Genomic DNA, 12,604 nt, shown 5'->3' with positions numbered 1-12,604 from the left:
GTCAAACCCGTGTCCTTCTGGGCAGCTGAGATATGGTCATGAGTAACACGATAAAAATACCAGATGACTCTTTCAGGGAAGGAAGCCTTCTTTCCTCATTCAGCTGCACAACAGTGCAGCCAGGTCTCAATAGGCACAAACTGGATGCCCCATCGGTGTCTAACTAGCGATTCTTGCTGGATGTTGATCTACGTAAGAGCTGTTCTATTCTCCTTGCCTGAGCAAACTCACTTGGAAACTAGCCACTGTCCAATGATAAGCTAAAGAATGAAAATCAATTGCATGAGAGCTGAGTCCAGCTAAAACTGAAATTATTTGGACGGGTATTTGAAACATTTTGAAGGCTTGCATCATTGGTGCCACTGCCTTTTCTTAAAGTGCCGTACCAACAATCAGTCAAGTCAGTTTCTAATTTGAGAGTTCCTCTAGTCTACCTGCTGATAATAAGCTCCTTTTTAGCAGTGAATAAGGCCTTACAACATTTCTGGTTGGCTAGGAAAACCTGCACCGCCCTGGCAATCCACCACCACTCGATTAGGCTTCAGCCAGCCTCATTTCTCTCACTTCTTGCGTAGATTGCAAGCAATATGGTATACCTAGTTATCGACCCTCAAGAAACTCCAGAAATACATCCCCGTACTTCATGAAACTCCATCACATCACCTCAGCAGCACGGACTACTGTAAGGAAGTCAAAGCAGTCTTTTGCTCATGGCACTGGCTTCCCATAGCAATACCAAGTCAATTAATTTGACTCCCAGTTCCTATCAATGGTCTGAGATCCAGATCCTTTAAAAATCCTCCTAAAGCTCTGTGATGAGATTTGGCTGATAGCTTTGCTCTTCAGGTAGAACTGAGCTTTCTATAATAAGGTGCAGTTATTTGCACAAGAGATGGAGCTTTCTTGCAGGAAGATCTTTAGTTTGTGGGATTAATTGCCATGCAAACTAAATATCAAAACCTTCACCTGATTTTTGATTCATGCACAAGGCATGCTTTTGAGGCTCCGCTGTCAGTAGTATAAACACAGTCAGTGTGAGGGAGCATTGACGAAAGCTGTAGCAGGGGAGGGGAGGCAGAGCTGGTCTATACTGGGACCAGACGGTCAGTGGAAGTAGCTAGTCAGCTAGCAGTCAAGACAAAGGGGTTCCAGACATCAGAATTTCTTAAGTCAGTGCCTTCAAACTATGCCAACAGTGTGGGAGGGGATATTGTGGAAGCAGGAAACAAATCTGCCTTTCCTCCAAATAAGGCCAAAGATCCTGACATACAGTTAAAATTTTGGTACCTGCACTTGAAGAGGATGCTAAAACATTGAAGCACCAGGGAAAAAAAAGGCACAAAAATGAGTGAGGGAATGGGGAAGGTAATTTACAGCAAGATGCTGAAGAAGCTCAACCTGTTTGGTTTTCCAAGGAGAGGTCTGAGATGACTTGATGACAGTGCACATCTTTAGGAGCAGATATATATCAACATACCGGCCACCACAGAACTGTCTTTAAGGAAAAGGAGAAATCCGTGCGTGTGAACTGAAGCCTGACAACTCTGGTTAAAAATGAGGAACACATTTTTAATCTTGAGGGTGAGAGCAGCCACGGGAACAATGTGCTAAGCCTTCAGCTCATCAGGTCTTTACTCCAGGCAGCGTTTCTGTCCAAAAGGCATGCTCTAGCCGAATACAAAACACACTGCCACTGCCCCTGCCAAATCCATCCTTGAATGTCACGTCGGTTTTATCCCCAAACTCTCAGGGGTTTTAGGAGCAGCTGAAACTGGCTGGGTACCACACTATTGCTCCCTTCGGTCCTGTCTCCTCTGGCACCTCTATATTCCTTGAGGACCACGTCACCGCAACCCTCCCCATGTCTAGTGGACAACCCGTGTTTGCACACTGCTGGTAACACAACCGCTTTTGCCACCAAATAAGCATCTCCTTCACAGACCATTGCCCTGGGGCAGCTGCCATCCCCACTCTTCTCGATAAACATCCGCACCCACTTGCTTTTCTCGAAACCCTCTAGGGGACCCGGAGGTCTCCTCCAAGAGGAGAAATGCCCTCCGGGTGCCCCTCGCGGAGGGGAGATTTCCGCCATCTCCCCCCGGCGCACGGGTTTCCCCCGGGCCGCCCCAGCCCCGCGGTACCGTCCCCCGGGCGGCCCAGGGGCCCCGCGGCTGGCCGAGCGGTGCCCGGGGCGGCGGCGGGTGGCGCTGGGACACCCTGCACGCCTCCGCGGTGCCGGCGGCCGCTACGGCCGGTACCCACCGCCAGGGCTGGGCGCCCCGGGCGCTGCGGGGCGGGCGGGGGACTGGGCGTGCGTGCGTGTCTCCAGTGGAAGTCCCGGAGCCTCCAGCTCCGCCCTGCGCGTGTCCGTGGGCTGGGGCCGGGCGGGGGAGCAGCCCCGGCCGCCGCCGCCGCCCCGCCCCGCCATGCCGCAGCCGTAGGCAGCCCGCGGCCGCTCCCAGCCCTCGGCCTCCGCGGCCTCCGGGCGGCGCGGCGGCGGCGGGCCCGGCCCTCCCCTGCCCGATGGGCAGCCTGCTGAGCGGGGTCAGCTTCAAGGAGCCCACCACGGTGGAGGACTGCGACTCCACCTGGGAGACCGACTCGGAGCCCGAGGCGGCGGAGCCCGGCGGGGAGCCGCGGCGGCAGGAGGGGGTGTGCACCGCCGCGGGAGGCGGGGAAGAGCCGGCCGAGCTGTCCGCCGCAGACTGCCGGCCCCAGGAGCCCCCACCGCCCCCGTCCCCGCCGCCGGAGGAAGGGGAGCGGGCAGAGGCGGACGCCACCAGCCCCGAGCAGGTACCGCCAGCGCCGGGCGCGCCCCCGCCTCGCCCTGCCCGGCCATGCTGCGGCGGGCCGGGAGGAGCGGCCGCTGCGGGCGGGGGAGGCAGGGCGCGGGGCGGCGGGCACGGCCGGCACTTGGCGCTGGCGTCTGCGCCGTGCGGCCCCGGGCCGGGCGCTCCTGACGCTGCCCCGCCGCGCTCCCCGGCGCCGGAGCACGGGCGGAGCCGAGCCGAGCCCCCGGGCCGTGCCGGGGCAGCCCTACTCCCTGCCGGCTTCCCGCTCTGCGGCACTCGCGGGCCGGAGCGCGGGCCCGGCTCGGCCCGGGCGGTTGCCGGCGGCTGGGGCACCGCGGCGCGGGGACCCTCCCGTGGCATGGAGAGTGGCGGTGGCTCGTCGTAAACTAGCTCTTCATCTGAAGTAGAACCGAGCTGGTTCCTGCCCCCCATCATTATGGTAACCGACTCTTGGGAGAAAATTGAGGCCTTGAAGTCGTTGTCAAGTCCCGCTGCTGCTGTTTGTAGAGAAGGTTCTGCTTTAAATTAAATGTAGTCTTGAACTTGGCCTCTTAATTAAATGGGTTAAAAATCTGAATATTGGACCATACGTGATAACGGATTTCTGACTCCTCGGTGGGTCCGAGGTGAGGAATTTTCAGAGCAAGTTTCTGTCCTTTAGGAACCTTTGAAAATGCTGACCCTAAAGAAATAAAGGGTTGCTTTGCCAATAATTTTAATGGAGTTAGAACTGAATGCAGGGTGGACCAGCTGGGTCTTTTTTTACCCTGTTAGATGTATTACGTTTATATTTGGTTCAGAAACTGCAAAATTAAATAAGCATAAGCATTTTCCCCTTTTCTGCTTGATACATGGTGATACTAATGGCTGATAACTGGGTGTCAAGGGGTGTTGCTTGTTCAAGTAAGTGTGTTTTGCCGTAGGTATGGTCAAAGCTGGTCTTGCAAAAGAAAGAATGATAACAAATGCTTGTTTGTCATTAATGTACGATTGATAATCAATGGAATGGGCAAGAGTAAAGGCAAATGTCCAGTGCACTCTCAGGGAACTTCCCTTTTTAGGCTTGACTTTAACATAGTACATGCGTATTGCAAGGAGTGGAATGATTTTTTTTTTTTTTCCTCATTTGGCCTTTGGTTTTAGTGTAGAGACTTATTTTACGAGATTGAAGAATTTAAAACTCTTTGCTGCAGTATGGTTATAACGAAATTACAAAGAAAATAAAGTTGTTGGTAGCAAGTTGAAGTCTCTGTACACTAATGCTTCATTTTCTGTTTTTCTTCAATGCGTGAGCTTTTTCAAGTGTTCTCTGAAGTAGTGGGATTATTTCTATTGACCTTGATGGAGTCTGGTTGTTTCAGGTCACAGCTTCCTAACAGCTGGGGGCCAGTAAACGTTCTCGTACATATGTATTTTCTCTAAGCAGGTTTTTGTTTTGGGGTTTAGTGGTTCTTCTTACTAGGCTTTAAATTTAAGTTCTGAGAAACACGTAATAGAAAACGGTTCAAGAAGGTGTTAGAACTGCAGTCTGGCTTGTCCATTGCTATTCATTTTCTTCCACAGGATGCAATGATAGCAATTAAGACAATGTACACATGACAAATAGTCTTTGCAAATAGTATGATTTCCTGTTCAAAATGAGTAGTGTCTCTGTATTTTCATGTTCAGTTACTTATTTCATCTTGTGCTAACACTTGCTAGGTTACTTTGAAGTCTTGCATTTGGAAATTACAATCAACCTGTTGATTTAAATCAAATTCAGTCTCATTGGAAGGACATTTCATAGTCTTGCTTTTGTATTGTATTTTATTTTATTTTTTAATTTAGGTTTAAAGTGTGTGGTGTTAAGTATTCAGCAGGGAGATTTTCAGTGTTTGACCAAATAATAGGCAAATACATGCACTTCTGCATATTTACATTGCTGAAATCCATCATGAAAAATAATTATTTTAATATTACACAAGTTCACTATTTAGTGTGTTTGTGTATGGTTATTATCCACTTTCTAATTGTTTCAGAGTGGTGATGGAACTGACCTGACAGCCAAGCCAAAGAGAAGCTTCTACGCAGCAAGAGATTTATACAAGTACCGACACCAGTATCCAGTAAGAATATTTTATGGTTTAAAATTGTCTTTTTAGTAGACGACAGCACACAACACAAACATTCCTAAACCTTTGTGGTGCCTAATAAATATGAGAAATGAGAAGAGTCAAAAAGCTGATGCAGAGGCCCAACATATGCCAGTGGGAGAGGAGTGAAACCAGTGCAATGTCTTTTCATCCCAGGTGTATACATGCAAACACAGGTGTAAGGCTGGGAACAGCGGTAGGAGCCCAGAAGAAGGCTTGTGCCTTGAACATCGGAGAGGGTAGATGATAGAGTTTGGACTTCTTATTATTATTTGCATCTTGGAAGTTCCTTGAGACCAAAGTCAAGGTGTTGCTATGCTTGCTGCTCTAACCTCTGCCTCAGTAGGAGAAGGTACCAGCCAGAAGGAACTTGCAGAACCTTAAACTGAATCTTTAAGTGCATGAATAATTCTAAGTGATTTCCAGTTTTCATAAAACTCTGAAATTTTTTTGTCCTCAAATTATTCAGAGAGCACAGTATCACTTTCTGGATACTCTTGACAGGTTTTTGTAGGGTGATAATGTTCTATTTCCTTTCTTTCAGCAGAACTTTAAAGATCTTCGATATCAAAATGACTTGTGCAATCTCCGCTTTTACAAAAATAAAATCCCTTTTAAACCTGATGGTGAGTAATCTGTGGCAATCATAGTGATAACAAAAGAATGCTCACTAATAATAGTAACAAAGTGAAACTGTCGTGATAGTTGCGATGCTGACAAATTAAAGGTGTATAGTTATATATTGTACGACTTGAACCTCCCATGTTGGAGTAACATGTTGATAACATGGGAACAGGTTATGCTTAAACCAGAGTTAGCTTTCACTCTAGGGAGGCAGTGCTTTTCTTATGCATTTTCTGTGTGATGTAGTACAGGGCGTTGTTTGTACCACTACGTTGTATTAAACAAAGATAAAGTTGCTCCACTATGCTGCACCAACTCTTGCTGCTTGAATAGGAGTGGCAGGGATATGGGTGTTATCCCCAGTGCTGTGTAAGGGAAAAAGAATGTGTTGTAACTATGTGTTGTAACTACCTCATGTGTGATTATTATAATAACAATAGTAAAATAATTTCTCAAAATCCCTAGTGGTTCTGGTAGTGGAGCAGGAACCCGATATGCAAGGTTCTGCACCAACACAGGACAAGCTGAAAGATGACAAACTCTGCTCTAGAGAGTTTGCAAGCAAAGTGTGAGAGACAAGAGGATAGTAGACAGATGGGGAAGCAGAAGGAGGCAATAAAACAGTCTTGGTTAGAATGGTAGACGGGAGTCTCGGCACATGAGAGCTTAGCCATTGGCAAAAAAAATTTTGCAGACCAAAAATAAGCTTTTGACAGTTTTAAAAGAATGATGAGGTTACTTTGAAAGTGTTTGCAGAACGATTCTCTCGGCATGAGAGCAGCTTGGGAGGAAATATCAAAGTGCACACTGCAATACAGAAGAAGTGAGACACGGAGACTGCCATTGAGGCAGGATCCTGTCAGAGCAGGATCAGTCTCGTAGCAACAAATGGGTTCTGATAAGGTAGGAAGGGGCAGATCACAAAGGCTTTGGAAGTGAAGGCGTATAGTTTTTTTCTGATGTTACAGAAAAGGGCTTCACAATGGAAGAATGCAAAGCAAAAAAAAGAGGCAATATAAAAAAGCCGCTGTCTAGAAACATGATCTTACCAGCAGCATTCAGGGTAGATGTAAGCGTGACAAGAGGGCACTGTTCAAGGTCAGGAAAGAGGATGTCGAGATGCAAAACGTCAAAGTTCTGATAGGAAGCAGGATGGGAAGGAATGTTATATAGAAGGATGTAAAGATGTACATATAGAAAGGTTGAAGATGAGAGCTGTTTATAGGCAAGATAGTGATAATATCCTCAGCGAGTGAGAAAACAAGTCAGGTTATGTGAAAGAAAGATAAGACCTTTGTTTTAATCATCTTGAGCTTTATCTCGATATCCACAGGCAGATGCTGAAGACTCTGTTCTTAGCTTGACTGGAAGAAGAGTTAGATCTGTGAATTACCTGTACAGAGGTAGCAAATTCAGGAGACGTTACACAGAGAACAGATACAGAAAGAGAAGGGCACTGAGGTCCATGTGAACCTGAAACTGAAAGCCAGAAAAGGTTTAGGGGGGGGAATTCTTTAAAGTGCAAAATGAAGGAGCAATTCAAGAGGATTAGCCGCGAGAAGAGATAGTCTTGAAAGCTAGAGGAGGGCTTCCCTCCTAAAATTTGTAAAGAATAAAATTTCTCTTAATATTTTAGGAGAAAACCACAGTTGGTAGTGTCAAAGGTGGCTGATAGGCCATGGAGGCTGAAGTGTTGATAGCTGTGAGCTCTGGTTATGTAGAAGTTTTTATTGAGAATGGGAAAGAGTAGCCACCACCTTGACGTAAGTCTGTGGATCTATGAGAGTGTTCAGAGGGAGTTTAAGCTGCCATGTTAGGTACTGAACTACTGGAGAATGTTGTTAAAAAAAGGTATTTCTAGTGCAATATTAGATCTGAAGTTTAATTCCATGACCTACATATTTAGCTTTGGTTTTGACTCGTAGCTGGCCTGTTGGTTTCTCCGCCCTGGAATTGAGCAGCAAGTTTTCCAATACTTGAAATGTAGGTTGGATACAGTGCGGTGATGGTGGAAGGTCCTCTTTGTAAGGTCCTTTTCCAGCCTTGCCTGCACTGGAAACCCCATGTTCTTAGCAGCCCCTTTGACTGCCTGCTTTCTCCTTTTCTTGAAGAAAAGTACCAAATGAGTTCTCCTTTGTCACTGAGACCCAAGTGGAAGTTTTCACTGGGGGGAGAGAGAGATATATCTCAAGTGTGTAATAGGAGACTATCTACGTGGGGCTTTGGGCTTTTTAGACCACTGCTATGCTATCTGACTTTGGGAGAGGCCATGTGGCAGTGGTCAAAATGTTGTTGGTTTCAGAGTAGAAATAGGCTAACACTGAGCGTTCATTCATGGAAAAAGACTGTACAGGTTTTGGAACAAGGAACATCCTTTTATGTACTTTGTGTATTTGTGCAGTGCCTGGAAAAGTGCCCTGGCCCATGACTGAATTTCATGAGCACGGTCTCAGTGTGAAGAATCATAAATTTCCTTTTACATGTACTTTGTCCCCTTTTTCTATCACTGTGTCTTTCCAAGAGGAACTGACTGAACTCCACAACTGTTTTGAGACCACTAAAAGCTGAAATTCTCATTTGTTGAGCATGACCTGAGAACCCAAGGTCAAACTCATAGCAATGGCAGCAAGACTCTTGGTCACAGCTAACTGAGAAAGATTTCCCAATTGTAATGTTATTTGCAGCTGGAGGGATTCCTGGAGTGGGAGATTTCTTAAAGAGTTGAGGCATTGTTCTACTAAGATGGGGCGGGGGGGCGGGGAGAGGGAGAGGGAAAGGGAGAGGGAGAGTCTGATGTGCGCAGTTTTGTCATGTTAAAGCAACGACAGGTGATTCACAATGCAATATTTTATGTAAGTGGTTTGTTAAATACCAGTCAGTGTGATAAAGGGATCTAGGACACGAGAACTTCTGGGGAAGTACATTTTACAGAGGTTATTGTCGCATACCCTCTGCTGGTAAGTAACTCAGTATAAGTCAGTTGGTTTTGTTTATATTGAAATTTGATAAATCTTTTATTTTTAATTAAGTTTTAGTAATAAATTAATTTTAAATTAAAATGAATTTATTTATGGCTGTAATAGTCCTTATTTCACATAGTATGTGAAAGAGAATTAAAGTGTGTATTCTATCATTATGTGAACATGGCATGTACTTTATGTAGCTGAATGCTGGTTTTGATGGCTACCTAACAGTTTTCCAATTATTTTTATGCAGGGGTTTATATTGAAGAAGTCCTAAATAAATGGAAAGGAGACTATGAAAAACTGGAACATAACCACACTTACATACAGTGGTTGGTCACTTATTACCTATTGCTGTTTCAAAGCATTAATTTGATTAAGTGTTCATATACTGAGTTGTAATGCGCTTTTTCTTTTAACAGGCTTTTCCCACTGAGGGAACAAGGTCTGAACTTCTATGCTAAAGAATTAACTACATATGAAATTGAGGTAATGCAAATTGAGCTCAGTACAAACCATCACATTAATTTTGATACAAAACTGCTTTTTGTAATGTAGAGTTGTTTTATACAACGCAGAAGTACTTGCTTTAGTGCCACTTAGAATTTTGGATGTATTCTTTGTTTATTAGGAATTTAAGAAAACAAAAGAAGCAATTAGAAGATTCCTTTTGGCTTACAAAATGATGTTGGAGTTTTTTGGAATAAAGCTAATTGATAAAACTGGAAACGTAGCACGAGCTGCTAACTGGCAAGAAAGATTTCAACATTTGAATGAGTAAGTAATGACGTGCACTCCACTCTCTAGAATTGCCATAGAATCTCTTTAGCCTTTTGTTTTCTGGAGAAAGGGCAGGTATGTTTTCCAAAGATTGCCAGGAAAAAGAGAAAAAGAAATAGTCAGTGCTGGTTTGTGTCTGTATGTGCACGTTCCTCTTTCTCCTTTTTTTGATGGTGCTTCTCGCCCATTACCAGTCTAACTGACATAATTGAATTCCCTGAAAATACAGCTTCAGATGGTGCTGAAGAAGATCACAGTTCCAAATTAATTTGTTTGTCATGCTACTGAACGTATTTTCACCAGATCCCAAAGCGCTGCTTCCGAGTTGGAAAGAACGAGTGGCTTATCTTTGTATTCACATTTCTTTTTGAGAAAAATCAAATTCTCCACACCTGTATGGAAGCTAAATAACAAGGTTTCCCTCCCTCCTCAAAACATGAAATATTATGTATTTAATACTTTTTAATTGCAATGCTTCACTGGAGAGATTCAGACATGCATTAAGTCAAACTTCAGCCAACTTTCAGCAAATTACATCTGTCGCTTTTCATCGGCATTTTGGGGAGCGTAAGCTTGCACTGAATTTTGTCCCATGCGGATTAATTGTATCAGAATCTCTTTTCAAATCTTGTGATCACTTTCCTAATACATCTGACCTTAGAGCTGAAGGTTGTTTTCTTGCAGTAATCTGTTCTCCCGTCCAAATGAAAGATTGTAGGTAGAGTTGCTGATGGATAATTTTGGGTGAATAATGGGAATAATTTGTTACTGATTTTACTTAAATATTATATGAGCCAATATGGTGTGGGCTCAGACTCAGGCCACAGATAAAACAGGGTTTCAGGAAGCCCAAATGTTTCTCACTGCACATTTTTACACTGTAATTCCTATATTCTCACCAGTGAGTAGTTACACAGTTTTAAGTCAGGATTTGGGACTCTTTTTACCTAATTTTAGACATCTAAAATTCAGGCATTTAAGTTTTACTGTTTACTTAGGTGTACTTTATGAGGGAAAGAGCTCTTCACAAGCACTTCCAGAAGATAGTTTATTCCATTTATCTTAGACACTTCTTATGACAGTGGGACTTGGTCTCCAGAGGTGCCTGTTTTTCTCGCAGCATGGACTGTATCAGAAGTGCAGGCAGCTAGTCTAGACTGGAGACCCACCTTTTAAATAGCTTAAGTGCAGCGAAGCCTGTTCTGTAGCTGTATTACTGCAATACACTACAAACCCCATATTTTATAAAGTGACTGGGTTTTCTCCTCAGAAAGAATACATACAGCAGAAAGAATCAAAATCAGTACACACTTTGATTTTGGTTTTTTTTTTTCAGCCTATTGCCTTAGTGCATTTTACAGACACTAATTTTCACTCACAACATCCTAGCAAAGGAGGTGCTAGCAAAGCAGCTGCGAGAAATTAAAGTACAGGAAGCCTGAAGTACGCACCTGGAGTGATAAAAAGGAGTGACAAATTGCAGTTCCAGTTCTGTATCTGTAAGGTGTTTTTTTTCCTGATTCAATGAAATTTTTTCACCCTTTTCTTCCAAAGGTCTCAACACAACTACTTGAGAATCACTCGAATTCTGAAAAGTCTTGGCGAGCTTGGATATGAGAGTTTCAAATCTCCCCTGGTAAAATTTATTCTCCATGAAGCTCTTGTGGAAGATACCATTCCTAACATTAAGCAAAGTGCTCTGGAATATTTTGTGTATACTATTAGAGACCGAAGAGAAAGGAGGAAACTCCTGAGATTTGCCCAGCAACATTATACACCCTCAGAGCATTTTATCTGGGGACCCCCAAGAAAACAGAAGTCGGAAGGAAGCAAAACAAACAAAAAGCCAGCATCTCCAGTTTCTATTCACAATAGTTATATTTCTAAGCATAAGAAACCAAAAGAGCCTAAGAATACATCGGCAAGTGGAAGCTCAGCTGGTAAAACAACTGAAGAAAGAAAGGTAGAACTCACAAAAAACGGGGAAGAAAATGACCAGGATGAACAAGAAATGAACTGTGATGCTGTTAGGCAGAACAATGGTGAAAAGAACAGTGATAACGATACCGGTCAGCTTTCAAAATCAGAAGAAATTCATGATACTTCAGACAGAAAGGAGGACGCTTCTCATTCCAAAAAAGATGATGAAAATCTGAACAATGACTGTGGAAATCACCCAGGCACTATAGAGGAAGATTTATGTGACACTGAGAATTCTTCAAATAACACATCAGCAGATCTACAAGATAACCTTGATAAGAATATGCTTTCAGGGGGGACCACCACAAAAAACAAGGATGAGCTCAAATCATGAGTCTGAGGTTAAAAATCATCATGTTTCATATTGAATGAAGCAAATTATTCATTGCTCCTTCATTTTGGGTGAAATTTCCATCTAGTGTAGTATAAAATGTTCATGAGACTATGCTGCTTGTGAATGCATCAGATTAGGCTTCTGTTAGGTTAATGAATTTATTTTTTTCAACCTCAGTTTATCAGCAGTCAACCAAGTGTGGCTCTTTAAAACAATCGTGTATATTCAAAGCTAAGAAATTCATTATCTTTTCCAGACAGATTGCATAGAAAAGCTTATCTATTTTTTTTGCCATTAAATTCATCCAGTACTTAAAAAAAAAAAAAAAAAAAAAAGAAAAAAGCATAACTTACTAGAAAGCCTTGGAACATTGGAATTTTTAAGCTTCTTTTAATATGCTTTAGGTGTTGATTTCCTTTTATGAAATGACTAGAAATTATTTCGAGAGCACAGTTTTTTCCCTAGTGGATATATTTTTAGGAACTATGTTCATGTTTAACAGCAGTATTTGCACAGCATCTTTTACCTTAGATTAGCACCCTTGTTGGAGACACTTAGTTACAGATATCAAAATATCCTATGCAGCTGGGTATCATTGTACATTGAATAAAAGTTTAACTTGCAATGAAGCTGTATCCACAGCTTTTGAGTACAAGGGAAGTTGCACTTTAGACTTCTTTTAGTCCCTGTTAAGTTCTCTCTTCTCTTGACTCATTTGTTACTACTGCTAATTTGGGAGGAGGGGCCTCTTTGATCACTCAGATTTGGTCACAGTGTGAAAGCTCTCTGTTGATCAGCTGTAATAAAACAACTCCCCCAGCTGGGTTCAGCACCTGGAAAGCCTCTGGATAGCTGAATAGCAGTGTCTTCTTCATCAGAAGCACTGCTTAATCATCAAAGACATCAGAGAAAATGTCACCAGGCCTGTCCAGCTGGATCTTACCTGAGCTTGGATGTTTCTTGGCCAGTTTTGGGTAAGGTCTGCACAATGCTGAACCT

General features: G+C 43.5%; 1 protein-coding gene across 2 annotated transcripts; it reads left to right on the top strand.

Annotated features, from left to right (window-relative positions):
* Positions 1 to 2,494: 2,494 nt before the first annotated feature.
* OGFRL1 (opioid growth factor receptor like 1) lies at positions 2,495 to 11,919 on the top strand. 2 transcript variants are annotated; one of them, XM_075145310.1, is made up of 7 exons: positions 2,495 to 2,793; positions 4,811 to 4,897; positions 5,472 to 5,550; positions 8,765 to 8,843; positions 8,934 to 9,000; positions 9,143 to 9,288; positions 10,846 to 11,919. In XM_075145310.1, exons 1-7 carry the CDS (start codon positions 2,524 to 2,526, stop codon positions 11,603 to 11,605), a joined length of 1,488 nt encoding a protein of 495 aa, XP_075001411.1. In that variant the 5' UTR covers positions 2,495 to 2,523; the 3' UTR covers positions 11,606 to 11,919. The 2 variants fall into 2 exon arrangements, with proteins under 2 accessions (XP_075001411.1, XP_075001410.1); XM_075145309.1 differs by having other exon boundaries at positions 2,518 to 2,793; positions 5,469 to 5,550; positions 10,846 to 11,918.
* Positions 11,920 to 12,604: the final 685 nt, after the last annotated feature.

The sequence above is a fragment of the Calonectris borealis genome, chromosome 3 (genome assembly GCF_964195595.1).
Source record: "Calonectris borealis chromosome 3, bCalBor7.hap1.2, whole genome shotgun sequence".
NCBI classification, from domain to species: Eukaryota; Metazoa; Chordata; class Aves; order Procellariiformes; family Procellariidae; genus Calonectris; species Calonectris borealis.
The sequence above is the reverse complement of the archived record's forward strand: the minus strand, read 5'-3'. Positions and strand labels throughout refer to the sequence as shown.